General features: G+C 45.6%; 2 protein-coding genes across 3 annotated transcripts in view; both read right to left on the bottom strand.

Moving 5' to 3' along the window:
• Positions 1-125: 125 nt before the first annotated feature.
• Positions 126-4,435, bottom strand: LOC109512106 (zinc finger BED domain-containing protein 1-like). Of its 2 annotated transcripts, none has more exons than XM_019863610.1 (6): positions 3,672-4,435; positions 2,589-2,762; positions 1,944-2,167; positions 1,552-1,876; positions 1,201-1,393; positions 126-567 (listed from the first exon to the last, which is right to left on the bottom strand). In XM_019863610.1, the coding sequence occupies exons 1-6, from the start codon at positions 4,218-4,220 to the stop codon at positions 230-232; spliced, it is 1,803 nt and encodes a 600-aa protein (XP_019719169.1). In that variant the 5' UTR covers positions 4,221-4,435; the 3' UTR covers positions 126-229. The 2 variants fall into 2 exon arrangements, with proteins under 2 accessions (XP_019719169.1, XP_019719168.1); XM_019863609.1 differs by having other exon boundaries at positions 126-572; positions 1,203-1,393.
• A 3,482-nt stretch (positions 4,436-7,917) lies between these two features.
• Positions 7,918-27,080, bottom strand: part of mtmr11 (myotubularin related protein 11) — a 19,668-nt gene continuing 505 nt past the window's right edge. The window contains exons 2-19 of the mRNA XM_019863622.1: positions 26,962-27,080; positions 20,826-20,895; positions 16,676-16,812; positions 16,517-16,586; positions 15,990-16,129; positions 15,825-15,909; positions 14,490-14,637; positions 14,249-14,336; positions 13,887-13,975; positions 13,496-13,623; positions 12,879-12,957; positions 12,384-12,454; positions 11,827-11,901; positions 11,337-11,430; positions 10,939-11,173; positions 10,531-10,749; positions 9,572-9,880; positions 7,918-8,539 (exon numbers count right to left, since the gene is read on the bottom strand). The exon at positions 26,962-27,080 is cut by the window's right edge and continues 1 nt beyond it. Coding sequence (XP_019719181.1) covers positions 8,195-8,539; positions 9,572-9,880; positions 10,531-10,749; positions 10,939-11,173; positions 11,337-11,430; positions 11,827-11,901; positions 12,384-12,454; positions 12,879-12,957; positions 13,496-13,623; positions 13,887-13,975; positions 14,249-14,336; positions 14,490-14,637; positions 15,825-15,909; positions 15,990-16,129; positions 16,517-16,586; positions 16,676-16,812; positions 20,826-20,895; positions 26,962-27,018 — 2,439 coding nt within the window. The 5' untranslated portion in view covers positions 27,019-27,080 and the 3' untranslated portion in view covers positions 7,918-8,194. The remainder of the gene's footprint in view (positions 8,540-9,571; positions 9,881-10,530; positions 10,750-10,938; positions 11,174-11,336; positions 11,431-11,826; positions 11,902-12,383; positions 12,455-12,878; positions 12,958-13,495; positions 13,624-13,886; positions 13,976-14,248; positions 14,337-14,489; positions 14,638-15,824; positions 15,910-15,989; positions 16,130-16,516; positions 16,587-16,675; positions 16,813-20,825; positions 20,896-26,961) is intronic.

Genomic DNA, 27,080 nt, shown 5'->3' with positions numbered 1-27,080 from the left:
TTCTGCCAGTGATACACACACACACACACACACACACACACACACACACACACACACACACACACACGCACACGTAAAATTTAACGCCATCCCACTCCCAATTGTCTCATCTTGACTCACCGGTATGATCACGAACCAAATCAAAACTTTATTAACAACCGCATGGACTCATCAGCACATCTGAACACAGTCCAGAGTTGAAAAAGAAACATGGAATGTTTGAGGTCACCTATACTTGGCTGTTGCTATGCAGGAACAACAAAGCGTCCACGTTTTGCGGGTTAAGTGCGGCGCGTCTGTCGGCAAGAGCAAAGCCTTGTTCCGACGGCGTGGCGCTTGCTGGGATGGACAGAAACTTCTTGGCGACGGGCAGCAGCACGCCTGACCTGTTCTTCCAGAAGTCCAGCAGCGAGTGAGAGAGCGGCACCTTGTCGCTCATGTACTGCCGCACCACCTGCCGCTCCCACGACTCAGTCAGCCATCCCTCGTCCTTTTCCTCAGGCTCCTCCTCTTCGATGCAGGCGGCAAAGAAGTCGTCAACCTCGGAGGTCTCGGCGGGCCCGGCACCTTCCGGAAACACACAAAAACGTTCATGTCGTAAGACTGACCTTTTTTTTCTTGTTTTCACCTCCAAAAAATACGAAACAATAATGCAAGTACGAATTTTATTGAACTTTTAAGTACAGTTGATGTGTACAAAACTTCTGCCTCTCTTTGGATGACCACTATGGCCTACTGCGTTACTGTATTTTAATGTTGATGAGGATGGTGGAAGTTGAAGAATGACACTTTATTTATTTTTTTTAGTACTTGGTGTCAAAAGTGCGAGAAATATTCTCAAAGGGATATTTGAACATTTGCACTCAGCATGGAGTGAAAGACTGCGGTCGAAAGAGTGGGCGTGCCGTCATAGCTGGGGGCGGGGCATTTTCCCTGGGAGGGTGGGAGCGGGTACGGTCCTCACAACTTTGGAATCATTTTCCGGGACGGAAGTGGGACTGTGTCAAATTCAGGACTGGGGCCGTTTGGGATCACTCGGGCTATGGAGGGGATGAGATTATTTTTTGCGGGGAGTGGGAGGGAGCAAAAGTCTACTTCTGCGTCCGCCTCTAGTGTGTGTGTGTGTGTGTGTGTGTGTGTGTGTGTGTGTGTGTGTGTGTGTGTGTGTGTGGAGTGTATTTATTTGAGCACGCGTCTCACCGACGGCGAGACCCTCTGGCGCCTGGGATTTCTGGATGAGCTGCGCCAGGGTGTTAATGACCTCCTCATATTCCTGAGCGCTCACGGTCTTCCTCAAGAAAGTCCTCAGGCGAGGGGACAGAGCGGTGGCCACCTTGTGGTACAGATGAATTTGGAACTTCGAGTCCACTGCCTGGGCCAACTTCACTTTCAGCTTGTCACAAAACCAGACGGGCATTCGTTATTATGATTCTCGTTGGTTGCTGGCTGATCTGAACAACGTATTATTATGTACCGATAGAGGTCATAGGTCAACACTTTTCACAAAACAAACCAAAAAAATAAATAAATCTTGATGGGATGCTGGATTACCTCCGTCACCAGGGGACCGTCGTGGTGGTAGTGCTGGAGCAAGGCCTTGAGCAGGGTGACTTTAGTTGGGAGGACCAAGTGCAGCGTGGGCGCGCCAGCCGAGAGGTGGCGCGTGGCCTCGTCGAACGGCGCCAGGAGCAACGTGACGTCATCCAGGAGCTTGGCGTCGACGTCGTCCAGGAAACGCAGCTCATTTCGACCGTGCAGGATTTCGTGCAGCTCGCCGGACTTGAGAGCGTGATTGACTGACTTGAGCACGGCGAGTTTGGAATTCCATCTCGTTTCCGCTGCTTGTTCCAAAGGTTGCTCCAGGTCGTCGTCCAGTCTAAAAGTCAAGCAAGTCAACTTTTTTGGGACATTTTTTGCCAAGCAGGCACACCGACTTGTCCTACCCTTCTCTCTTCAAATGGGTGACGAGCGCCTTTGTGGCGGCCATCAGCTTGACGACGGGCCCGTGCAGCGGGTTCTTCTCATCCAGGCACTCAAAAACGTGTCGGAGGATCAAATCGATATTGTGGCTGGCACACGAGAGTCGCGTGTAATCTTGGAAAGCGGCCACCACATCCGAACCGTCATCTGTCACCAAGACAATGTCCTCACTCAGGATCCCAAATTCCTATACATTCGGAGTCAAAAGAGTATTTTTATTTATTTATTTATTTATTTAGATTGTCCCTCGGCGGGGAAATTTGCTGTGTGGTGTACGGCGACAGCAACAACAATCATGAAAAAAGATATATGAATAAGGACAATTGTAAAAAGGTCAAGAGTAACAATAAAACAGGTAAGATCAAAGAAATACTTTTTTCAAATGGTGCATGGAGATATTTGTCATTCAAATGAACAATTCAAGTCCAGTGGAGAAAAAAGAAATTTCTAATGTGTTGCTTTTGGCACCATTCGGAGTAGAAGGTGACACGGGAGGGGATTTCTGCTCCCATTCACAATGACTCCGACTCCCATTTTGGAAGTCACCTCCATTCAAAATGTCTGTGCATAAATCTGAGTTGTGTTTTTTTTTTTTCCCTGACCCTCACCTGAAGGATTTCCTCGGCAGTGCTTTTGATGTGTTCAGCGTGCGCCACCTCTCTGGTGGCCAGGACGCGATGGACCATTTTCCACTCGTGGATGTAGTGCGCCGTCAGAGTCAGAAAGCGAGTGTTTGTCCTCGCCCCTGTCCAAAGGTCGACGGTCGCAGCATGCCCTTGGCACTGAAGCGGGAAAACAGCAAATTGTCAGGAGGTTTCAAGATACCTTCAAATATCTTACAAAGGCAGATGAGCAAGTTAAACATGAGATGTGGAGCATTTCAAGGAGAGCACTGATGAACAGCAAATTTTCATCTGAGATGGCTTTGTGTGTCCTACTTGTATTTTTGATACAGATTTTTAAAAAAATGTCTACCTTGTTTTTTTAGCATGTCAAGATTTTCAGATATTTTTGTTTTGTTTTCATTTGTAACCTTTCTCTCTCTCTACATCGGGGTGTCAAACTCATTTTTGTGGTGGGCTACACTTCAGTTACCGTTTTCCCTTGGAGGGCCGTTATGACTGAAACCAAATTTTAAAAAGTCACTAATAACGGTTTATTCAACTACTGTTTAAGTTACTGCAATGAGGTGTTTGGTGATGAGAAAATGATTACGATATGTTTCTTAATTGTTACAGATGAGAATATTAAGTTTTGGTCCAGATTTTAGCAAGCAAAATGGAAGTTGACATGTTTGATTTGCTTTCACGGGCCGCATAAAATGATGTGTCGGGCCAGATCTGGCCCCCAGACCTTGAGTTTGACACATGCTCTACATACATCAATACACAGGTTTTACAACCGTTGTAAATTATAGCTGACATTTCAGAAAAAAAATTCCACCTGTTACTGAACTGAATTCATAAATACTACAAAATATATTGCAACATTACATGATGTGCCAGAGGAAAATCAAGGACAGAAAATCAGTCCAAAAAAATAATCAAAAAGTTAATTTGCATCACAGACTTTTAAAAATGCAGATAAAAAATCGACGACCCTGAGTGGAATCGATGAGATGGTTTGAGGAATACTTTAATTTTATTTATGTTTTTTTTTTTACCGCCTAAAACAAAACAGTAGCAGCCTACCTGGCGAATCTCGTCCTTGACACGCCCTTTTAATTGTTCGTAGGCTTCATCCAGGTGTCTCGAGAGAGTGCGCGCAGACGGCAGGATGCCTTCCACCGGAAACTTGCCTCCGAACCTCGATCCGATCTCGAGCAACTCTTGCGCAACCGCCACGAAGCCTCGTCCCTCCACAAAGGAAAGCGGCCGCAAATCCTGGCTGCACATGCGCGCAATTGTGGCCGCCAGGCGCGTGAACACGCCTTGCGCCGGGCACTTGCGTTTGGGGGTCGCCGCGTTTGGTTGGCATTGCTCGTCGGCAGCCTTGGGCGTCTGGCATCTGTGCCTGATTAGGCCGCTCGTGCCCGACTCGCTCGTGTACTTGACCAGGACCTCGCACCTCCTGCAAGCGACGTAGTTGGTGTCGACGCCGTAGCACTCGATCCTGGCGAATTTGGCACAAAATGGCGATTTGCCTTGAATGTCTCTAAGTTGAACGCACGGGTCCTTGTTCTTGACTTTGCTGCTTAAATCCGATTTGATTTGTTCTGGGTTGTCGTTGCTTTCCTGCATTGTTGCGCTCGCTCTGCTGCTTTGGGGGGCCTGCGGTCACGTGAGGGGCTTTTCACTCCCGCACCCCTCCCAATCCCCCAAATTTGCACATGATCCCAACCCCTCCCAATCCCGAGCCACATCCTCGAACACAATCCCACTCCCATGCCGGGAGGGGAGGGCATGTGGGGATGGATTTGTTTTCCTCTCACGAAATGTATGCCCCGCCCCCAACGATGACGCAATCGACTCTGCACTGCAATTTAATTCGAGTGAACATCAAATAAAACTGGTTTCCACGCCAGGTGACGTTAGATTTTTTTTGGCACCTTCACGTTGCATTAGGCTCGACGAAAAAGTAAACGGTATTCAGACTAGCACGACGGTATTTTTGGGTTATGTGATTCTGCCTCCTTGTATAGCTCTCTGGAATGACCTCCCACTGAACATTCGGCAAGCCCCCTCGCTGCCCATCTTTAAAACCCGCCTCAAAACTCACTTGTATTCTTTGGCATTTGACACAGCATGACTCAGATTTGATCTTAGTTTTACGGTTTGGTGCCTTCTACCCTCTTAGTTTCTGATTTATTGCTTTATTGTTGTCTATATGTTAGTTGCTCCATGTACAGCATTTTGTATGTAGTTGAGTTGAGTTGAGAGTCACCACTGGTTTGTGTATGCTCCGGAAAAAGAAGATTCCCCCCAAAAAATTAAGGTCAGTTGATGTCAGGCGCTTTGCAATGCGCGCGCACCTCAGCGCCCTCCCATTTAATGTGCACGTCTCACTTGGTCCTTCCTCCTCCGCCCCCTGGTGGCCAAACACGCACATGAAAACACGCCACTTGAATTCAAGTCGCACGCGCTGCCTGTCTGTCTGTCCGTCTGTCTGACTGTCTGTCTGTCTGACTTCCCGGCCGGACAACTCCGCCGCCTGGCAGAAGAAGCCTGAAGACGAAGATGATGATGGCGATGGGGCGACTGTGCGCATGTGCGGCAGCGGCGGCATGAGTGCTGGTGGATGCGTCCACCATGGACCTTCTGTGGCGGATCCTCGCCGCGCTCAGCTTTGATTGCTTCAAGTCGTCGTCGTCTTCGTCCAGCAGGTGATGATTGTCGTTTAATTTTCAAAAGTGAATTTTGGATGGTTGGCGCGCGGGAGGATCCTTGCGTAACGTCTCCTTGCATCGAGGGCATCTCACCGTTTAGTTGCCATTGTTGTGATTATTTTCTTTTTTATTTCACCACAATGCAACAAGCTGCTGTGGGAAATGAGTCCTCGTGAGACGATTTCATGCATCCTCTTCTACCTTGGCACGTTTTGTGGACATTTATATATGAAAAAAATGTCTTCATCCTTAAGCCATTTGTTGCACTTTGAAAGATTCGAGAGCTCCCTTGACGTCATAAATGGCGCTAATTGAGCTCAGGTTGTGCTTGTTGGTGTCAAAACGGCTCATCATTTTGTTCGTCTTTGGTGGGATAAAAATAGGTTGTTCAAACTGCTTTCATGATTGTTATCGTTCCAGCCAGTGATTGTAATTTTTTTTTCTTCACCTTATTAATGCTGCAACTCAATTAATTTGCTTTCAGCGAATACTCTAAAATTGCTTTGGCTTAAATTATTCCTGCAAGAAATGTAAATTGTCATTTCTCTGGTTATTATTCTGCCAAGTCTCAGAAATGTTTTTTGTTGTTATTCTCCCAACTCATTGCCTTCACTTTATTATTCTGACAAGTAAATGAAAACGATTTTATTATTGTTCAGCCACCTCATTTAAAGTGACTTTATGAATCCATTTGGGTCATTTTTGTTCATTTCCAAAACTTTTAAATGTGACATCTGGATTAACCGCCACAAGTGCTCAGTCAGCCACAGTAAAATGAGTCAGGGTTCGTAGAGGATACAACAAAATGTTCCTGAATGGTGTTTGATTACATGTGTTGCGCCACTCTTTGTGTTCAAAAACCTGTTGGCTCTTGCGCCTTAACACTAATACGAACCCATCTAGTATTTCCTGTAATGCGTTGGCATTGAACACCAAAGTTTTGTACGACGTGTTGTCTTATGTTGAGTCAGTTTAGTTAAGTTTTACTTCAGAAGAGACTAGTCAGCAGACGTTCGCTTGCCTGTTGAACTGACGGCTCTTCCCCCTCGGGCAGATCCGCCGGCAAGCAGAGCAGCAGCCAGCCGGGTAGCCTGGACAGCAGCTCGCTGACGGGCTCGCTGTCGCTGGGTCCTGACGTGCCGCATTGCCAGTGCTGCATCACCTACGAGGCGCGCCTCAAGCGGCTGTCGTGCGGCCACCTCTACTGCGACGCCTGCTGCCACCACATCGTCAACTTGGCCTTCCGGGACATCGAGGGACTCTCAGACTACCCGTGCCCCATGTGCAAGTCCCTCAACCGGCTCGGGGGCCAGGGAGCCTCGTCTTTGTCGTCGTCAGGATGCTTCTGTGGTCCCCACGTCGGGCGGACGGAGCCCGTCGGCTGGTGGGGGTGACGCCCCGCCAAAGCGCCCCTTCCTGGGATCCGCTTGCAAGAGAGCCTACTCCAGAATGACTGGTGACTTTTCTAGTCCCTGATCTCTCTTGGATCCACTGAAAGTCGAAAGGCCGGGTCCCTCTTGGGAGTGTTCGAAGTACCCGAAGAGTCACACAAATGGTGTATATTTTGTGCTACATTTCTTTGTTCGTGAGCGAGTTGAAACATTTTACAGTTGGACAAGATGCCGTTTACAAAACGTCAAAGTTCACCTGTAAAAGGTTCAAGTGTTATGTTTTTTTTTTCTCAAGACTTGTGTATGTCTGAGCATTTTTAAGTTTTCATTTTAAGTTTGCACACGTTTGCGTCCCGTTGTGACCAAAAACCAAACGCTGATTGTACAGTAAGTGCCGTGCTACTTTTTAACTGTTCCAAATCATATTTATTTTCTTTAAGAAAAACAAAACCAAAAACAAATGAATAAAGTTTGTGAGCTGTGTGTTGCACAAGTCAAGTGCTGCTTTTTATTTTTGAAAAGGACAAAAAAACAGGCAAATACAAAATGTACATCCGGTCAACTCGTACCAAAAAGCAGTGGATTGAAAAGGACGTTCCTAATCATATGAATCATAGTCACAACTCACCATTGGTCAAACGTCGTCATACGACACAGGTGACAAGCATTCTGCCAACTTGGACACCTTTGGAATGGATTTATCGTTACGTCTTACGACGCCGACAAACCATGAATACTGCTCGCTTTGATTTTCATGATTATTATTCTGGAAATACATTTTAATCAATTTCTCACTACTCGGCGGCCACTTTCTGACAAATCTGTACAAAAAAAGTGAGTTTTCCCTTATGGAACACTGCTTGGTCCAGCTACGTGCGTGCTTCTTCCCTTTTGTGCTTTCAACGTACATTACGGATCAACTTTCAATACAACAGCGGCTAGGAAACGTTAAGTTGCAGATCATTTTGAAGAAAAAAAATGCATTTGGTTCAAGATCTGAATTTGGAAGAGTGCCGTTCTTGTTTCAAAGTCCAAAATGCAGTAAGCGAGCAGCTGGGATGTGGGTGGGCTGCCGCCGCTGCTGCTGCCGTCAAACACCAAAATAACTCCCATGCCCCAAATTCCACAGTGGGTGCGGCTCACCTCCTCTTCAGATAAAACCTCAAAAGCACCAGACACTTCATTAGGCACACCTGGCCTGCCGAACAACGGGAGGAAAACTTTTTTTTTTTTTTAACGTGATATCAATTTTGTACATTTGATTTGGACAAGTTTTGCAACCCCGGCGGCAAGTACCTTTTCATGTGCTATCTTGGCACATTTTTCCATTTGCAGCCTAAAAATAGACGGCTCCGCTCTTGCAGAAAATGTGTCAGAAGGGTCTCCAAGTGCATTGTGGGTCATCCTTTTCTTCTCTGATACTTTGAAGGTGCCCTAAAAAAAACCCAAACAAACAAAAAAAAACAAAAACAAAGAAGCTGCAGGGTAGGCCACATGATTAACTTGGGTTGCTTTTGGCCACTTTGGAGTTGGCGCGACCCATACGGGTGTCCGAAGCGTGCCCGAACAGAAAGCTGTGTTTGTTTGCGTTTTCTCTGGGCGCGGGGCTGGACGCCTGAGCGGGGGCAGCCGAGGGCGCTTTGGGGGCGGAAGCGGCGGCTCCGTGAGACTTGGGGAAGAGGAAGGTGCCGTTGTTGGCATTGTGGTTGGCGTCGTGGGCCGGCCGCGGTTCGGCGGCGGACGCGGGGCTCGCCTGGGCTAGCCGCGCCTGGAGGCGTCGCACCTCCCTGGCCAGGAGCTCCAGCGGGTGACAGTGGTTGGCGCTGAGCGGGTGCGAGAAGGCCTGCCGGACGACCAAGTGGGCACGTTATCGCCAAGGTTCACATCAGGATGTCAAACACTCATGCTTTTGTTTCTCCTATAGCAGCTCACTGAAGCTGCTTTATTTCTTACCATTTCAGAAACGAATCCAAATGCAGTTCAAATGGGGCAAGCAAACTAAAAACTGGTTAAAAAGAGGGAACTATTTGAGACTAATGGTGACTAGTCGAACGGTGTCTAGTAGAGAGATGGCGACTCGTTGAGAAAATAACTGCTTTGTCGTCTAAGATATTTGCTAAAAACAACCAAAAATGTATGCGTAAACTCGAGAAGGTTCATCATAAGCTGCATTGGCGCACATTTCTTTCTATTCTCCATCCGTCAGCCCCCTCAAAAAGAAAGGCGCCCACTTGCGGCTTACGTTGCCATGGAGACGGCGTAGGAGAAACGGTCCGAAAACATCACAGAGGCGGGGACATGGGCCAAAAATGGATTGCTGATGGACAGCTGAAAAGAACAGCGATGCGCCGGATGCTTCTGTGATTCAATTCCGCAAGCCACACCGGTGACGTGCACAGCTGTGGTAAATTTCCCTCGGGGGCCCAACATTTTCATACGTCAGTACGAGAACATACAGAGCATTTGGACCACTTGAAGTCAAACAAGGTTTTAAAACAATTCGACAGAAAATGGATGTATGGAAACCGGAATACATTTCCGACTTGTTTAAGTACCTTGGAGGATGTGTTTAAAAATAGTATGACGTTGGACTCTCGTTTTTGCTCTTCTATGCGCTTCATTTGTCATTTTGTGTGATTTCTTCCATTTGGATTTCAACCGGAGTGTCTGAATTTTTGCTTTCGCTGACAAAGTAGTGGGCAACTTTCAACCAGAGTGTCAAACTACTCCTTCACTGACTACAACCTGCGCCATTTTTTTTAAAGTTTGTTCTTCACCAAGAGTACAAAATCAATTTGGATCCAAACCAAAACGCGTCATCTCTTGGGGCTGAATTTGATTCAGTGACTGTCAAAATTTCCACCTGGCCTCATACCTGAGCATGCAGCGCCCCCCGGTGGTAACACTCCCTCCACAGGCCCATGCAGGGCCCCATGAGGAGGGGCAGCAAGGGCTCGTAGGGGTCCGACTTGGGCTTGGAGGGGGCCTCGCTGAGGGAGCAGGCCTTCAGCAGTCTCTCCAGTCCGGGGACGTTCTCGGAGGACGGCGCCCTGCGGTGGCTCTTGCGGTAGACGCCCGAAATGCTGACGCCCGCGCCGCCCCCGCGCCACGGGAGCAGGTTGGTGGGACATGAGAAGACGCCCCGGGAGAGGAGGAACACGGAGCCGGGGGTGCCGTCGCTCGGCTGTGGGGGGAGGAGAGAAGAGGACAGGAAAACATTCACAGGGGGGAAGAGAAAAAAAAAACAATGCTTATTGCAGTCACAAGAAAATAAAACTTTTTTTTTTTAAATTGCAGACTTTAAAGTAAAGTGAATTGAACTTTCTTTGCATCAAAATCCTGCACACAACATCCCCTAATAAGGAGAATACAGTTTGGATATTTTGGGTAGTTTTTTAAAAATGAAAAACTAAATGTGCACGTAGAAAGTTTTTTTTCCTATATTTTATGTTACAGTGTTATGAAAAATGGATTTACAACCATTCTACGCATAACACGCCATAATAATGTGCCATCGTATTAAAGGCCAATGTAGGCCTAAGGTTGAAATGCACGGCCCGCCACTGTGTGCCATCGTATTAAAGGCCAATGTCGTCGTCGTGAAAAGCAATGAATGCCACGACGTAAAGAGCTGATAGGAAAAAAATATATATTTCTGTTTCCTGAGTACCTCTTTGATTTTCAGGATGAGACAAATTCATGAGTTGTGGCGCCAAAACATGATGAATCATTTTGAGTGATTTTTTTTTTTTTTTTGGACGATCAAAACCTCCCCACCTGTGATCTGACATTTTACTGCACGGCCACCAGATGGCAGTGTTACACAAGATTTACCCGGTAGGCGTCCTGGTGGGTGTTGAGGTTTCCGTTGATCAGGGAAGGTGGCTGGGGTGTCTGAGGGACAGGCTGCGTGAAAGCAGCCTGTCGCCGCTCGCTGTACTGCAGCGACCAGTCCCACACGGGCGGCAGCGGAGGGTCAGGCGGCTCCGGCCCGCTATCAGTGTGCAGCGGGTCTCGCCAGCCGTTGACGGGCGTGTAGCACTGGCCCAGATTCTGGTGGCAAAAGGAATACTCACATTCACGCACTTTATATCACCCCTCACTCTCTCTTGATATCTTTTTTTACGTCACACTGACATCGGTGGAGGTTGAAAAAGTCACGGTTGTATTTTGACAAATGTACAGATTTTGACTTTCTGGTCGTGCGCGAGCCAGATTAGCAGGAGGGGTATTTGTGAGTACCTGTGTGCGTCTGCATCTCTCCCGTTGGGAATTGGCCAGGAAGCTGGAGAAGAGCGGCAGGTGGGTGCTGTCGTGCAGCGCCAGCAGGAAGTCGTCCGTCAGCTGGAAGCGAGACGGGTACTGCGACCACAGCTGCCACACGCAGTCCAGGAAAAGCAGGAAGACGGGAGCCTGAAGACACCACACCACAAGCACGCGTGAGCGTCTACGTGGGAGCTGTGGCCCGCAGCAGCTCCTGCGCCACTCCGTTCATTGGCTTCTTTTGGTATCTTTCTTCTTCAGGTAGTCAATAAAGCAGCTGAAAAAGGCATCGGGACTGTGTCTACCGCTTATCCGGGGTTGGGTCGCGGGGGCAGTATCTTTAGCAGGGAAGCCCAGACTTCCCTCTTCCCAGCCACTTCTTCCAATTCTTCCCGGGGAATTCAGAGGCGTTCCTAGGCCAGCTGGGTGACATAGTCTCTTCAGTGTCTCCTAGGTCGTCCCCGGGGCCTCCTGCCGGTGGGACATGCCCGGAACACCTCAGAGGGGAGGCATCCAAGAAGCATCCTTATCAGATGCCTGAGCCACCTCATCTGGCTCCTCTCAATGTGGAGGAGAAGCGGCTCGACCGACTCTGAGCCCCTCCCGGATGACCAAGCTTCTCACCTTATCACTAAGGGAGAGCCCGGACACCCCGGATCTCATTCTTTCGGTCATGACCCATAGCTCGTGACCATAGGTTTTTTATTTTTGTCGATAAGTAGGCTCCAGCATGTCCCGCGACCCTTGTGAGGATAAGCGGTTTCAGAAAATGGATGGATGGATGACAATCGATCTTTTGTCCATTAATCGATTATTTCAAGCAAAAAAAAAAAAAGATCAGTTTAAAAAAAAAGGGGGGGCGGGTGCGTGTGCGACAGTGGGGGTCGCACATTACCTGGACCAGACTGGACACCACACAGCTCATGTCTCGGTCCTCCGCCTCTGGAGAGAAAAAATAATAATAATTATGAAATTACAGTGATCGGGTATGCGGAAACCAAACAATTGGATGGTTTGGTGGATTTGCAAATGCCGAATCTTGCATAACTGGGGGTCCACGGTGATGCGAAATGCCATCGATGGGCTAACGGTAACGAGCACCAATGTTACTGTCATGGTAGCAACTGCCACTTGAACACACACGGAGCAGAAACACGTACAAACAGAGCAGACAAAAAGATGCACATTGGCATACATTCGCCTTTGCTCTCTGCGAACCCGAACTGGAGTTTAGTTGGGCTGCTTCTCTGCCTCTTCCTGTTGTTCTTAATCACGTCTTCCGTTAAGAGCTCAGTGCTGCCTGCCATCTTGCGGCACGACACTGAAGGCGCACTTTCCTGCATCGAGGCTGCACACGTAGGCGTCGCGGAGGGTCCATGTAGGCATGATTGAGCTTTGAATAATGAATGGCTCACGTGACTCACCTTGCAGCGCCACAGTCATGTGACCGCCGCGCAGAAGGCACGCCACCTCCGAAGCTTTCTTTAGGCACCATCTACACATGGGAGACAATGCACATACATGATTGGCCTTCATCGTATCACCGTTTTTTTTTTGTTTTTTTTATGTAACTAATCAATCACGCATGGGCAACTTTAATGCTAGAGGGGGTCACAATTTTTCATCAGTGCTATGTGAGAGGCAAAATACATACTCTGAATATTATTCATTTTTGATCAAACTTTTTTCAGTGCCTAAAAATGACCATTCGACGGCACAAAACTGCTGAACAAAAAAAAAAAACCATTAAGTGCAAGAATTTATTTTGTAGTTTTTTTATTTTTAGTTTTTTTACAATGGGGGGGCAGGTTTGAAATAAGGGGCCAGAGTGTGGTCGCGGGCCCATAATGTTTTTTTTTGTTTTTTGTTTTTTTTTTTTAAATGGGGCTGATGATGCTGATGCTGATGATGGCAGTTACCTGGTGTAGTCCAGCCAGTGTGTTCCTTCCAGCGTGGACAGCCACTTTTCATCCGGCACAGTCACAGACGTGGAGATATCTGCAACAGGAAAAATGCCACACGGGGCCATTCATGACTTTCTTCATCATACACACAAAGATTATCTGGTTGCCCCCATTTTGCCCCTCTGTGACCAAGGACAAGAAATGTCAGACTACATTATGTCTTCAAATAGTGGCAAATTAAAAAAGATTAAGATGCCTCTTGGATGCCTCCCCGGTGAGGCATGTCCCACCGGCAGGAGGGCCCAGGGCCGACCCAGGACACGCTGGAGAAACTGTCTCACGACTGGCCTGGGAACGCCTTGGGATCCCCCGGGGAAGAGCTGGAAGAAGTGGCTGGGGAGAAGGAAGTCTGGGCTCCCCTGCTAAAGCTGTTGCCCCCACGACCCGACCCCAGGAACAGCAATTAAAAAAAAAAATGGATGGACGGATGGATGGACTCTTTGCCCTGTTTCTCAAACAGCACCTTCTTTATTCACTTGGACTTGAGCATCAGCGTTTCTGAAGCTCACTCGTCTCCTCACTGGAAAAACTGCCAAATCAAGGTACGGCTGTTTACGTATGGCGTTCCCCACCTCCAAGACAGAGCGCTCGTAGGCGGCCGTGCGCCAGCTGGATGTCGGCGGGCGAGGGAAGCTCCTCGCCAAGTTCCACCACCACGCATGCTGACGAATGGCAGCCGAACAGGATGAGCTCCAGGTTCCTAAGCAACACACACATACAAAAAAAAAATTAGCAAATGCAGCAACTGTGCTCTGAATCCTTCACTCGTTCCCATTTCGCCAATCAGTACCATATAGTTGACTCGAGGGCTGACGCAATGAATCGAAAAGTGCCTAACATAGCAAACGGTTAAGTAATTGGCAGTGCCGACTGATTCCCGAACGACTCTATCCGGTACGATATGGTGGCGAGGTGAGTGATAGCGAACATCTTCTAAGATGGCTGGCGAGACAAACACGGCACCTGATGTCGTCCTTCTCGTGGTAGATGTTGTTCTGGAAGCTGGCCATGCGCAGGAGGTCGCTGCCGCGTGGATGTCGCCAGCACCAACGCTGGAACAACAACAAAATCAAAGGCGAGTGGAAATCCGTTCAGAGAGCTGCAAGTCTGACGGAGCTGTCCACAAGCACAAAAACAACTCATTCCCTTTTCCCTCTCAATTAACACTGGCATGACCCAGCTTATTTGAAGCCTGCTCATATCTTAGATTGGGAAATGCAACACTGCAAAAAAAAATAATGGATAGCTCATAAGTGAAGAACCTTGAAATTTGGGCCACTCGTAAATCTAGGTAGCAATGAAGTTAAAATGAAAAGAAGACTCACGGGGATGCGTCCGTCATTGAAGTGGGCGAAGCTTTTCTTCAGTTCGGTGTCAAGAACCTTCTGAGGAACAACGATGAATCTTGGAAGACTAAAAAAAGTCCAGAAATGTTATTCTCATTCATCTGCAGGAGAAGTGGAATACCACAAAATATTTCAAGCAATCAAAAAAGGAGACGAAAAAAATGGCACAAAGCCGGTCAAAAGTTCAAGGTGGGGCGAATTCTTTCGAAAGCCGTCGTACCTGGTGGACATCTCGAAGCGGTCATTGACCGAGCTGACTCTCCAGCCGGTGGCGCCGCAGCGCTCCACTTCTCGCTCCCAGTCGGCGGCCGACTCGTGCCAGTTCATGTGGGCGTCCCGCCGCCGGTTGCTTAGGAACTGCTTCATTTCTGCGCCGAGAAAACATTGATCAGTCACATACACGGACGGAAAACGGAGAAAACCTTGTACAGTGAACTCCCGTTTGTTTCAAGGGAAACGTTACACATGCACCTGCAATAGGTGAAAAACTGCCATCAAGAGAAACCAAATCAAAACAATTTTTTGAACTTCCTAAGACACACTTGAGTGTTACTACACAACTGTTTTATCGCACTTTTAAGAACCAAAAAGAAATTCTTTCGCTTGAAACACATTTTTTAAAATTCTTTAATTCATGAAAAGACATTTTAAACATATTTCTTTATGCTTGCTTACTTATTCTCCCTGTCAAGAAAAGGGAGACTATTGTTTAACTTCACTTTGAGGAAACAAAGACTCTTTTGTCTAGTTCTCCAAATAAGAGGCAAGTGTGCTAGCTTCAAGCTGTTGTCACTCCCAGTTGACGTTTACTGCAAAATCAAAGAAAATGTGATAAACTGAATAATTCACAACGCAAAACATAACCATATAACCAAAATCTGCTAGCTTAATGCTAACATCTTCTTCAAAACAACAGACAGGCTGTCAGATGTTAGCAGCGAGATTATGCTAATTCTAAACCATCACACATTGGCTACTTTAACACACAGACACGGAGCAGCAACACATAAACCGAGCATCCAACAATGCAGAATATTCTCTCTGCGACATGGGAAAGTTAACTATTATCGAAGCGTAGTTGGGAGCCGTATCTGCCTCTTCTCTTTGCCCTTAATTACGCTACACGTATTTGCGTAGACCTCAGTGCTGCCAGGCATGTTGTGGCGCTGTACGGTACTACACCGTAGGCAGACCCCTCCAAATTAATTTGATTAAAAATATTTATAGAAGCAATTGACAGGAATGTTTTGTGTTTTTTTTTTGTTTTTTTTTAAGAAACCATCACGTTCGAGTCAATTTAACCGATCAGAGGCACAAATTGGAACTGACGACGTGTCGCAGGCTCGCGCTGATGTGTTAGCTTGGGGAGCTTTGACCACTATTTTGAAATGTCTACCTCCACACGTAAAACGAGGTTGTCGCAGTCTTGACCCACTTGAACGGCGGCAGAGTTGAACTGCGGGTAGCCATGTCACTTATTTCAGGTTGCTGTGAAAGTTGGGTGTGCCTCGTGTTGCTTGTGACCATCAAGCATGAGTAGACGAAGGGACCATACCTACGCTACCAAGGGCGGCGTTCTGGAAGGACAACACAGAGCCCGGCTTGAGAGGCTGGTAGGTTTTGGCGATGGTGTGCGTTATCTGAAAAGGACAGCCAGCCTTGAAAAGAAAGCAAGCAAGCACGCACGCACGCGGTCCAAGTGTGTGTGAAAGACGCACACCTCGATGACTTGGGCGTCGGGGGTGAGGCGGTCAAACAGGAAGCAGATGACTCGCAGGTCGCGGCAGTAAAGCACCAGCTCCTCCGGCGTGAACTTGAGCGATGAGTTTGGGGTCACCAGTTTGGTCCGGTTGGGGCCCACTGCAAACACAACAAGGTTGGGAGGAGGAATATTAATGAGGAAGACAAAACAAGACAGCCCGAACGCAAAAAGTGAAAAGCGTTGAACAACTGGTACTCCCCTAAAAGTAAATGGAATTGACCGCAAGAGTTCAACTCATAAATATGACCCCCACCCAAAATGCAAATAGGTGAGTTTTTCCACAATTTGCAGGGCATTGGGTCAGGAAAAAAAATTTGGTGAGGTGGCAGGGTCAACTGGAATTCGAATACATTATACTGTAGTAAAATTACATGAGAGACAAACAGAGGATCTGCAGACTTTTTCAAACCCTTTATTAAAAGTAGTAATTTAATCAATATTGTGTCAGTACAATATGTGACAATATTTTAACAAGCTTGACTTACCAACTACGACCTTCTCAATAGATGCCAAAGCGACGTCATGATCCCCCAAAAGAACCGGGTCGGCATTGTCCTGCAACAAAAGATTGAGATGTTTTTTTTTTCCCTCCCACATACAGTATATTGACTGGTATTTTCGTGCAGTATAGGACAAGTGCTGACATCAGGTTTGGGAGCATCCTGGGGCACGAAGGCGACTCGGAAGTGCGTGCAGAAGAGCGTTCCTGATAGCCAGCCTCTGCCTTCCCTCGCTGTAAGCTTCTTCCTCACCATGACAGCCCTCTGCAGCACGCACTCGCCTGCAAATGGGACATAAGGGTCAAAGGTTATTTTGTAGGACTGACATCATTAAAGGGGAGGGAAAAAAATTAATAGTAGCACCCCCTAGGAAAAAAATTAGCGCCGCCATCAGTTTACACCATCGACACAAAATTATAAGAGGACGCATAAAAAAATAATTCTCATCAAGAACACGTGTCCGAAATCGCACAGGATGTCGGCCATTTTGGCTTGAAGCATTGCAATGTGGGTGGAGCATGTTGTTGAAGGTTGAGGATCATTTGGTGTATCCTCGTTAGGTTAAAAGTCTCCAACGATGGTATCATCAATGAACGTTTCATTCGGTGCGACATCTCTTATCAGAGGAATGACAAAAGCATCTCAAAGACCCGTGCCTGAAGTCAAACAGGAAGTTGACCATTTTTCTTGCAGCAGCCCATCTGGGGAATTGGACAGACTCCCCCTTTGGAGTTTGTTAGTGACGTGACACCCCCTTAAAAATGTTTTGAATTGTTTCAGAGGCAACATGTGTCACTTCAATGTATTTCCTTGACAACGACAAAGGGCTTTTGTGACCCTCTTCCCCCAGCATCGCAGGGCATTTCAGGAAGCACAAAAAGAGCAAATTGTAGAGGAAGAGTCACCCCTTCCCCAAAAATGAATAGATTACCATGAAAAATTACATTAGAAATTAGCAATGCGATTATTCAGTAACTGAAAATAAAATCTAATTAATTCGCAAGTGCCAAATCTTAAATCGGCGGGGAATGTCATAGCCTTGAGATATGAGCAAAAATAACTGCTAAGCAGTTTTTTTTTACATACAGTAGCGATCATGGACTAAAAAAAGTGGCTGACCATTTGGAAGACTTTCCGGGTGCGATGATCCATACATGGCTGCTAACAGCTTTAATGTGCACAACAGATGTCCGGCTTAGCATTTTAGCTTTCTGTGAACACGAAGGAAATGCATACCTCAAACGAGGCCAAACTAATTCAATGCTTCGTATCACCCCCCCGCGAATATAAAATCATGAAGTTTGTCATTCTTCACTGAGGAATAAAGGAACGTGTTGGAAAAATACCCCCGAATACATCAGTCCCAATTAAATGCAGCCTACTCGGTGAGTGATTGAGCGCTTCTGGTTATGATGCATAACAGGAAGGGCAGGGGGGATAAAAAAAAAAAAAAAGCTAAATAGTAGGTGTGTGGCGCCCAACTGCTGCCAATTGGGCAGCTGATAAATAATGATTATTACTTCTGCAGCTATGTATGAATAGGAGGCAGAATTCCACAAGAGCGCTGCCAAGAACCGGAGGAAGAGCAAATGTGGAGTTGCATGGCAACAACGTTCGGAGAAAAATGTTTGGCAAAATGGAGAACTGGAGGGAGAATCGAATTCTTCTCCAGTAAACGTGTATGGAACAAGAATTCTCTTGTCAAGAAGCGCAACAGAAGCCAGCCCGACCGGCCAAGCCGAATGGACCTCACTCAATGAAGACATGAGGGAATTCCAAAGGCCAAACAGGAAAACAGTCATTTCTGCCACTCACGGAACTCTTGTTTATGCTGCGGGAGGAAAAGAAGGAAGTGGAAAAGATGTCTTTTATGCCGGTCATATATCTACTGTGCAAACAAACACATCGTGGGATTGTACGGCAAATGTAGACCTAAAAAGAGTCCCATGCTCACAAGACACAACACTTAACGTCCAAAATATTTCCATATTCGAAAGTGTACCTTCGCACAGCTGTTGCTATGAAGATAATTAGATAGCAATGTCAACGTAACACCGACAACTGCTTTCAACACACGGGCACACGCAGTGAGTCTAGGGTGTTGAACTTTGCACTCTGGTACCACTGAGTCAGCTCACACTTGACACCCACAGTACAAGGAAAAGACACTACAATTAATTTAAAAAAAAAAATACCCTTTCACGCACCCTGTAACCTGATAACACGATAAGCTGTCCACTGTTTTAACCTGAAAGGGTTAAAAGAAAGCATGATGCAAAAAAAAAAAAAAAAAAAAAAACTGTGATAACATTGATTGAAGCAACAATTGCTGTCGGACATCTTGTTTTATCTGTCACACAGAACTCTGCCAATTAGGTCATCTTATGATCAAGATCAGATTCCAACCTGGGTATTCCTGACTGTGAGGTGCTAACCAACATGCTCCACCTAAACACAACGTTGACTTCACTGATCACACGTCAACAAACCTTTGTTGACGTGTGGATGGCGGACAAAATGGCGGACAAGCAAACCGAGTGTGGCCTGGAGAGACTCGACAAGTGCAAAGTGCAGGCGGCGCGAGCAGTGTGGACTCTTGAGTCATCGCAATATGTGAAGGTCTTTACGAGCCACATGTCCTTTCACCACTTTACATTCAACCTGTTTGATTATCGTAGGGGATACGTTCCAGAAGCACCAAACATTGGTGAAATTGTTGCAAATTATTCCTCAGCGTGCATTTATTTGTTCCTCCCAGTTGAAGTTGACTCTAAAACTAGCACATACGACACAAGAAAATTCTATGTTGTATTTTTGAAAATGTTCAATCAAACTATGTCAGCATTAAGTCTGCTAGCTTAACGCCAAACATAACAGCTGTTATGGTCATTATAAACTTTGAAATAAGCGGGGTGGGGGGGAAAAAAACCAATAGTGCCGTAAATTATGAACTGTGATGGAGTCAGGGAACGCCGTGCGAATGATGCTCTTCCGAGAGAGGTTTGGCCGGACAACAAGCCAAATAAGCAGATTTTGAGCAGCTCAGGTAGCTGTTGAAAACGCGTTTTCTCGAAAAGCCAAACTGAAATAATCACACTGGCCATTTTAGGAGCCCTTTTGGTTTCTGTTGATCTTGTGGTTGCGAGGTGAGCGCCGTCTCAAGGACCAGTCTGAGAAAACACGGCCCGGCCGCATTCTCTGGGCTGGCTTTTGTTGATTTTCATCCGCATATTTCCTTGTTTTTGGCCCGCGTCTCCTATTGAGCAGACGCTTCCCGCTGTGGGCAACCTGCTGGGATGCGCAGGAAACACCAGAAGGAGAAAATGCAGCCGTTACTGTATTTGAGTCGATTTTTCAGCTCTCCCTTCATTCCTTGACACCCTTTTACTTCTACTTCTTGATACAAGTATTGTTCAATAGGTTATATAGTCCGTAAGGTAAGCTTGATGGGGGGAAAAAAAGAAAAAGTTGACAAAAAAAAAAAACTAAAAGATAAAACGCAACTAAGAGAAAATTCATTGCGCAGATCTTAAACGTCAACACTATGTCGCAAAATAGTCAGTGCCAACAAACACAAACCACATGGATGATACTACCAACATTAATATGTAATATACATTAATTAGGCTTGACAGGATCAGTGATTTGGATCCAATCACATTGAGTTTAAAATAAATAAATGAATAAATAAATAAAAAGAACCGATTCAGAACATGGAGCAATCTATCCAATTTTTTAAAACAACTTGTTTAGTATACAGTTGACCTCCACTATTCGCAGTGGAATTGGAACCAGATCGACCCAGCCCACAAATGGCCGAAATCTGCGCACAATTGACACCCATTGGAAAGCATTAAGACATAAAATAATCTGTGTGAAAAGAGGCTCAATGCTGCTGTTCAAGTCTTTTTTTTTTTTTTTTTTGCGGAATATCTGTGTGACCGAAAGTTTAGGCTGTTCTGCTAGGCTGGCTCGGTTTCAGTCAGCGAGTGTCCCGCCGTTATCCCGTTGCTGGCGGCTACTGTTTCGATAACTGCTGGGAGAGTGACACGAACTCTGGCATTGACACAGCAACAAACGGGCATTCTATCAGTGCGCTGGAATGAAAGAAGATAAGCGTGTTGTAATGAGATAAGATAAGGTTGGACAAGGCATCCTCCTGAAGGTCGAGCCAATGTGTGGAAATGAAGAGGTGCCATACTTAACATCGAAAACAACAGCGGCTGCTGCCTTGAAACGCACAAAGTGAACTGGCGCTGAGCTCTATTTCGAAACAAAAACGGTTTCTAATTACCTGGAAGACAACGTAGTTCAAAGACATCTCGACCCCGCGCCGTCATCCCACCCTGATTCAGCATCCTCTCCTGTGGAGATAAAAACAATTGATTACAATCTTGGTAGGAGGTGCAAATATGAATCAATTCATCTCTTCGAGCCGTATTTTAATTTAAAATTGTACAAATCCTCGAATTTCACTTTCTCAACTGGAAATTTTTGCTGATTTCTGTGGTCCACTATGAGCACAAAATTATCTTTTGAGTTCCATCAAAATACAGCATTTACAAAATATCTGCTTTTATTTTAGAAAAATAACGGACAACTTTTTTGTACATTTTCTGACATGTTACAGACGAAAGCCAGTACCAAAATCAAGACGTGTCCACCCAGTTACGCGTCGATCGTTGAAAATGGTATCCCAACAAGCAACCTCCAATTATTATTATTATTATTATTATTATTATTATTTCTTGCGCCTATTTGTTCGATCACTTTCTGCAATACGGTTAGCCGGAAAAAAACGGAGAATGAAATTAGACCAATTGCTAAAGCTCCTGATAGATATTCTCTCGCTTTGCTTCTCTTGGCAAAACCTAAAAAAGTACAAAGCTGTAACAGCAGCCCTCCCTCGCTGGAACATATGGAGCAAGTTAAGTTTACTAGAAACCCCCAGTGGGACGCGCTTTCACATTTATGAGCAAGAACGCCCTGCTTACGGCCGGCAAGGCTCGGAACGCCAACGGTTTGATTATTCAGGTGGTCAGACGAAAAGTCCGGCGGAGAAAATTTAGCTTGTAGATGTTTAAGTTTGAGAGCTTCTGAAAGCAGCCCATCAGCACTTGTGGGCCCACGGTGAAAAGTTGAAAACACAAATCCGATCCGTTTTAGCCGCCGCCTTTATCGTGGAAAAAAAGCACAGCTAACAAGAGGCCATTCAGCGGCTAATGCTACACTAACGACTTACGCTAATGAGAAGCCGAGCATCGCGTTTGTAGCACTCGTTAAAACGCAGTTTACAACGAGAGACTTTTCGGTCGTGAAAATTGTTGATTTAAGAGTACTTCAGCTTCAACTGTGAGAAGCCAAAACCTCCAAAATGGCTACACTTGACAGAAACAGCGAAAAAAAAACAACATGTATTTGTGTTGATTAGTAAGCAGTATTTTTTTACTTCCTCGTTCACAGAGGGCGATGAGATGACCAGAAATCCGTTTAAGCCTCGCAAAACGGCCTGCATTTATCAGCATGTGCCTTTCATGCAAAACCCAGCAAAGTTCACACAGTCAATACGGCATCCTGCAATCAGATAATTAGACAACTGCTTTCAACACGACTCTGACGAAGGGAGCGTCCAAGGTTCACACCCTGGCTTTCTGCTACTCCCTTTCGTTTTGGAATCATTTTATTTTTCACAATTTTGCTTAACCCTGTCACACACCGTGTAACCTGATAACATGAGAAGCTGTCCACTGTTTCTGAAAAGGTGAATCTTGTTAACTTGCCTTGTGAGAAAAGGCAAAGGCGTCTTTGTGCATGTTGACAAAAGTTGCCGTGGACATCAAAGCTCTTTTGATGTCAAGGCAGGAAAAGTCTCATTTTCTTTGAGCATGCCAGGCAAAGTATTGTTCATTCTTTGCCTCGCTATCTGGCTTTGGGAATTCCTTGACGTGTCCCCGACTCAAGCTCGGAGGCCACAACATCAGAGGCCAGTCAGATGGCAGCTATTTCTTTCTTCTTTCCAAAGGCTTTGGATGTGCCAGTGGTACGTCGTCACGGCAACTTTCAAAATCAGCTTGGCAGTTCAACAAGCAGTTTTGGTACAGGTCATCGTCGCAAGACGGCCAAGTTCCATTCTTGCGAAGTCAGACAAATATGTCGAATGTGCTATTGTTTACAGTCTAACTCTGCTAACGTCAAAATAAAGTCAAAATTGCTGATGTTGCATTCTGGAGGGCCCCTTTTTTTTGCGTCCGAAGTGCCTCCCATCGTGCTCTCCGCCAGCTTCTTATTACTGTACTTTCCATTGCTCATGGCTTCCCTCTTGCTAAACCAGAACTCTGCATCATGTGATGTTGCTCCTTGTGGAACGTTTTCCTGGACTTCTTAATTTTGGAGCACTGCCGTGTCCACTGTACATACGCAAATATTCCAACTTTAAAGTAAAGTGACAACTAACGTGTCTTGTAAACTGGACACACACACCACAGAAAAGGAGCGTTGTTGACAACCTTGTCAAAACTGAATGAATGAGAAAATGGCCAAGTATCAAAACTGAGACTTTGAAATGAAGAAAAAGGAAGGTGTTGTCTGTGGGTGTGGCCTCTGAAGTGCTGAAACCACGCCCCCCGCTCAAACCATGTTTGAGCCACCAAAATATACAGTCATGGAAAAATGATTCAACCAACTTAGTTTCTTGTTCCTTTTGAATGCATCGTACAACTGTTTGGATCACTACAATAACAACAACAAAAAAGATCAAACTATTTAAGAGCTGAGAAGGGGGGGGGGGGGGAAAACCAAAATAATTTACTATAAATTATCCTGCCAAAATAGAATTTTTAATGTTGAAACCACATTATTGTGGGGGGGGGGGGGGGAGAGAAACAAAACTTGCTTTTTAAGCTCCTAAGAGTCAACTGTTTTCTTCTCACTTCATCGCTTCAACCGCAATCCTGTGACAAGTGACTGTTTTTTTCCACCACGACTACTCCCACTTGGACTCGGCACCGCTTGCGCCCACTTAAGTGCGCGTTAGCAGCCGCTTGCCGCCAGCGCTGACCCCAAAAAACAAAACAACTCAACAACAAAATCTCAACAGCCCAGCCCAAACACATTCCCTCACGTGAATGACTAAATTCAGATGGCTGCGCGAGCTAGCTGAGGAACAATGAAGGAAGTGGGTCTGACGTTTTTTATTTTTAGCCTGATGTTATTTTTAGACCACCTCTGGTGAATCGGCATGAAAACACAACAAGGATGGGATATTTACCGCATATGGGACAGTGTAACAAGCAGAAATGTAGGACTTGTGAGCCGCAAATTGAGCAGCTTTCCTTTTTTTTTTTTTAAGGAATTCCAAATAGAATGGATCAACCATTTCGGGGTAAACAGCAGTGAAATAGCAGACAAATTTTCACAGCACACTGCCCAGATTAATGACACTCAGCACCAAAACCTGACCGGATCTATTCCTTTTCATTTCATAGAAACTGCAGTGTTCTTTCACACTCCCCTAAAATCCAGTTGGACCCCAAAACAAATGGCCTACAAGTTAAAGTACTTGGTTGTGCTGTGGAGTAAATCTCTTTAGTGGTGACTAATTGGCTCTTGAAGACCCTCAGTCTTTTTTTTTTTAATTTACGCTCCCAACAAACCATCGGCTCATTCAACGCTGCCAGCTGCTTTATTTTCGATCTGCCCTCTGACAATCAATACCAAAAGAGGGGCCGCAAACCGGCTCTCATTGTTGCACTAAAACACTGCCAAGCTTGACGCGGGGGTGGCGGGGGGGTCCCGTGGAGGGTCCCGCAGGGGCGGGTGTGGATGACTGTCTTATCAGGGAACGCTTAGATGATGATGACAATGATCCTCTGGTGACTGGGAGGTTCAAAGCAAATGCAAATGAACGCTGCAGTTAAGGCCTCCATTTTGGGACATTTATAGCCGCAGCAGCGCCTCGAAAAAGGAAACAAGAAATTGCCGTAAAATTTGCAAGTCAACCAGAAATTCACGGGACAAACAACATGCGCCCCAGTTTGTCCCCCCCCCCCGTACAGTGCTTTTCCTTTGTTTTATTTTATTTTTTTGTCATTTGTTTCAATACGATGGATACAAATGGCTTCTAATTTGATACAAAGTTTTAAAATAAATTGTTAAAACACATTTTTGCTCTTTGGCTTTTGACTCAGCATGAGACTCGGTTTTGTTAGTGTTGTGCTTTTTACTGTTGTGTTTTTTTTTTTAATGTCATTAATTTATCGCCTTAACTGCGTTTGTTGTTTTTGCTCCACGGACAGCGTTTTGTATGCAGCGGTGGTTGTTTTGTATGTTGGAGTCTAGATCTGCACAGCTTTTGAGTAGAAAACAAAGAGTAGGGTGTCAATCTGGGATTTTGTCAAGTATGAGAAAGAGGAATGTGAACATGTTGGACATCAGACAAGATTAGACACCTGACACACCAAGAGACAACATACTCCATATGCATGTTCAACTTGAGCTATGTGAGCTGTGTCTCTCCCGCCATGTTTCTTAGTCGTACATTTGAAAAGTTGGCTGCTTCTCTTGATTCCGAAGTATCTTGATTTTTAAATTTAATTCTCTAAATATAGAGGACAATTTTTCCACCAGACAGGTTTCTACATCAAACAAACAAAGCTGCAATCTAGCGGGGAACACTGCTTTACCATTTGCATGATCATACACAAGGAAAAACTTAAATTCGAGAATAATATTTGCGGCTTGCTCAAGAAAAAGACAAAGCATCTCGGGCTCAGCACAACTAGATTAAATATGCACACAGACCGCAAAGCCATCTTGGACAAATTTGGCTTTCATACAAGCTTTGTGTGTACATGTGTGTGCGTACGTGCCACCGCCGACCAAGTCACATGACCACCTCTCTGCCAGATTAACATAAAAGGAATACTCGAGAGTGGCCCGGGAGGACGGACGGCATCTGTTGGCACATCTCATTTTCAGAGGTAATCGAATGCCACCAAAAATTCCTCAACTGCTGTCTCCATGGCGACGGCGGACAGATGTGCCCGCCCCCTCCTCCGTCAAGCGCACACATGCACAAAAGCGACGCCTAAGGCTTGCGTCCACAAGCATCTGCAAGCGTTTCCCCTGCGGCTGCTGAAAATAACCAGAGAGGAAGACGAAAAGAAGGAACTTGGACGGCTTGCCTTCTTTTGGCTCTGACTCATCCTGCTGCTTCGGCTCTCAAATGAACACAAATACAGAAATGAAACGTGCAGATTTAAGCTACAAAAGGCTCGCAAAGGCAACTCAGGCACTTCCCAATCGCTGATTCATAACAATAACAAAAATGAACTTTTTTTCTTCGTTGCAGTGGGTCAGGACTGTCCGGGCGCGCGCGCACACACACACTCACACACACACAAAATAGCTTAATCTTTGGAAGATGACGCCAAGTCATGGCTGCCTGTCACCTGCGTGTTTAGCTGCACATTCGCTCATTACTATTATTTTCTGTTTACCGCTTCGTATTTTACTCATTGGCGGACTCTGATCACTTAAGCTTACAAAGCAAAGTTAGACAAAAAAGCTGGAATCTGATTGGCTGCAGTTGCACACATTTACACTGCGTTTTTTTTTTTGTTTGTTTGTTTGATTTTTGGTATGTCCAAATGGGGCTCGGATTGGTGGTTGGGCACCACTGATTTAGAAAAGTCAAATTCGTTTTTATCGGCCTTCATCACAAAAAGTCTTCGAGGGCTTCACTTGACAAGTTTTAACCATGATCTTAACCACCAGGAGGGCAAAGAAAAACTCAAAAAACACCATCTGGTGAAAAATGAGAAACCTTGAGAAGGGCCCGCAGATGGGTGAACCCTCTTCCGAGATGACCAGGCTGCAATGGATGTCGAGTGTGCAACATTTTCCACATATGATGTTAAACAGTGTTAGAATAATGTTATTTAGAGACCTTGTTAAACTTAGCATCGTCCAAATGTTCAAAATTCCATCCTGCCTCTCAACAGTCAATCTTCTCTGATTTTGGTCATCATCCTTGAAAGCAGACTGACTTTCTCTGTGTTCAGTCAAAATAAGACATTTGCAAACATCTGCTCTGACTCTGGAAAACAATTACACATGTTTACTCTTCTTTTTTTTCATCAGCAAGTGAATCATAATCAAATTACGTTCGTGCATTTTCTGCTATGTCAATCAAAATATATATGTATTTTAAAACCAATTCACTGACCAACAAAACCACCGACATATTGATTATTGAAATGAGTTGCAGGTTTACTCCACTTACGAGCACGAATTGAACCAAAGTAAAAATAGTTTAAGGTCCATTTAAGCAGGTACAATGATGTCGATGCGAGACGAATTTGAAGCTGTTTTTTTCACCACTACTTTTGAATGATAGTTCATTTGATGAGCTTATTAGTGTGTGCGCTTACCTTGATGTCCGGCCCCATTTGTCGGACTTTAAACGTGCTTTTAGATCCAGTCAACATGGTTCCATAACCCTCACAAAACACCCCCCAAATTAATTTAAAATGAAATTAAACAGCAGGGG

This window comes from Hippocampus comes, unplaced genomic scaffold, assembly GCF_001891065.2.
Source record: "Hippocampus comes isolate QL1 unplaced genomic scaffold, H_comes_QL1_v1.1 scaffold249, whole genome shotgun sequence".
Classification (NCBI taxonomy): Eukaryota; Metazoa; Chordata; class Actinopteri; order Syngnathiformes; family Syngnathidae; genus Hippocampus; species Hippocampus comes.
Note: the sequence above shows the minus strand (reverse complement) of the source record. Positions and strands in the feature narration are given on the sequence as shown.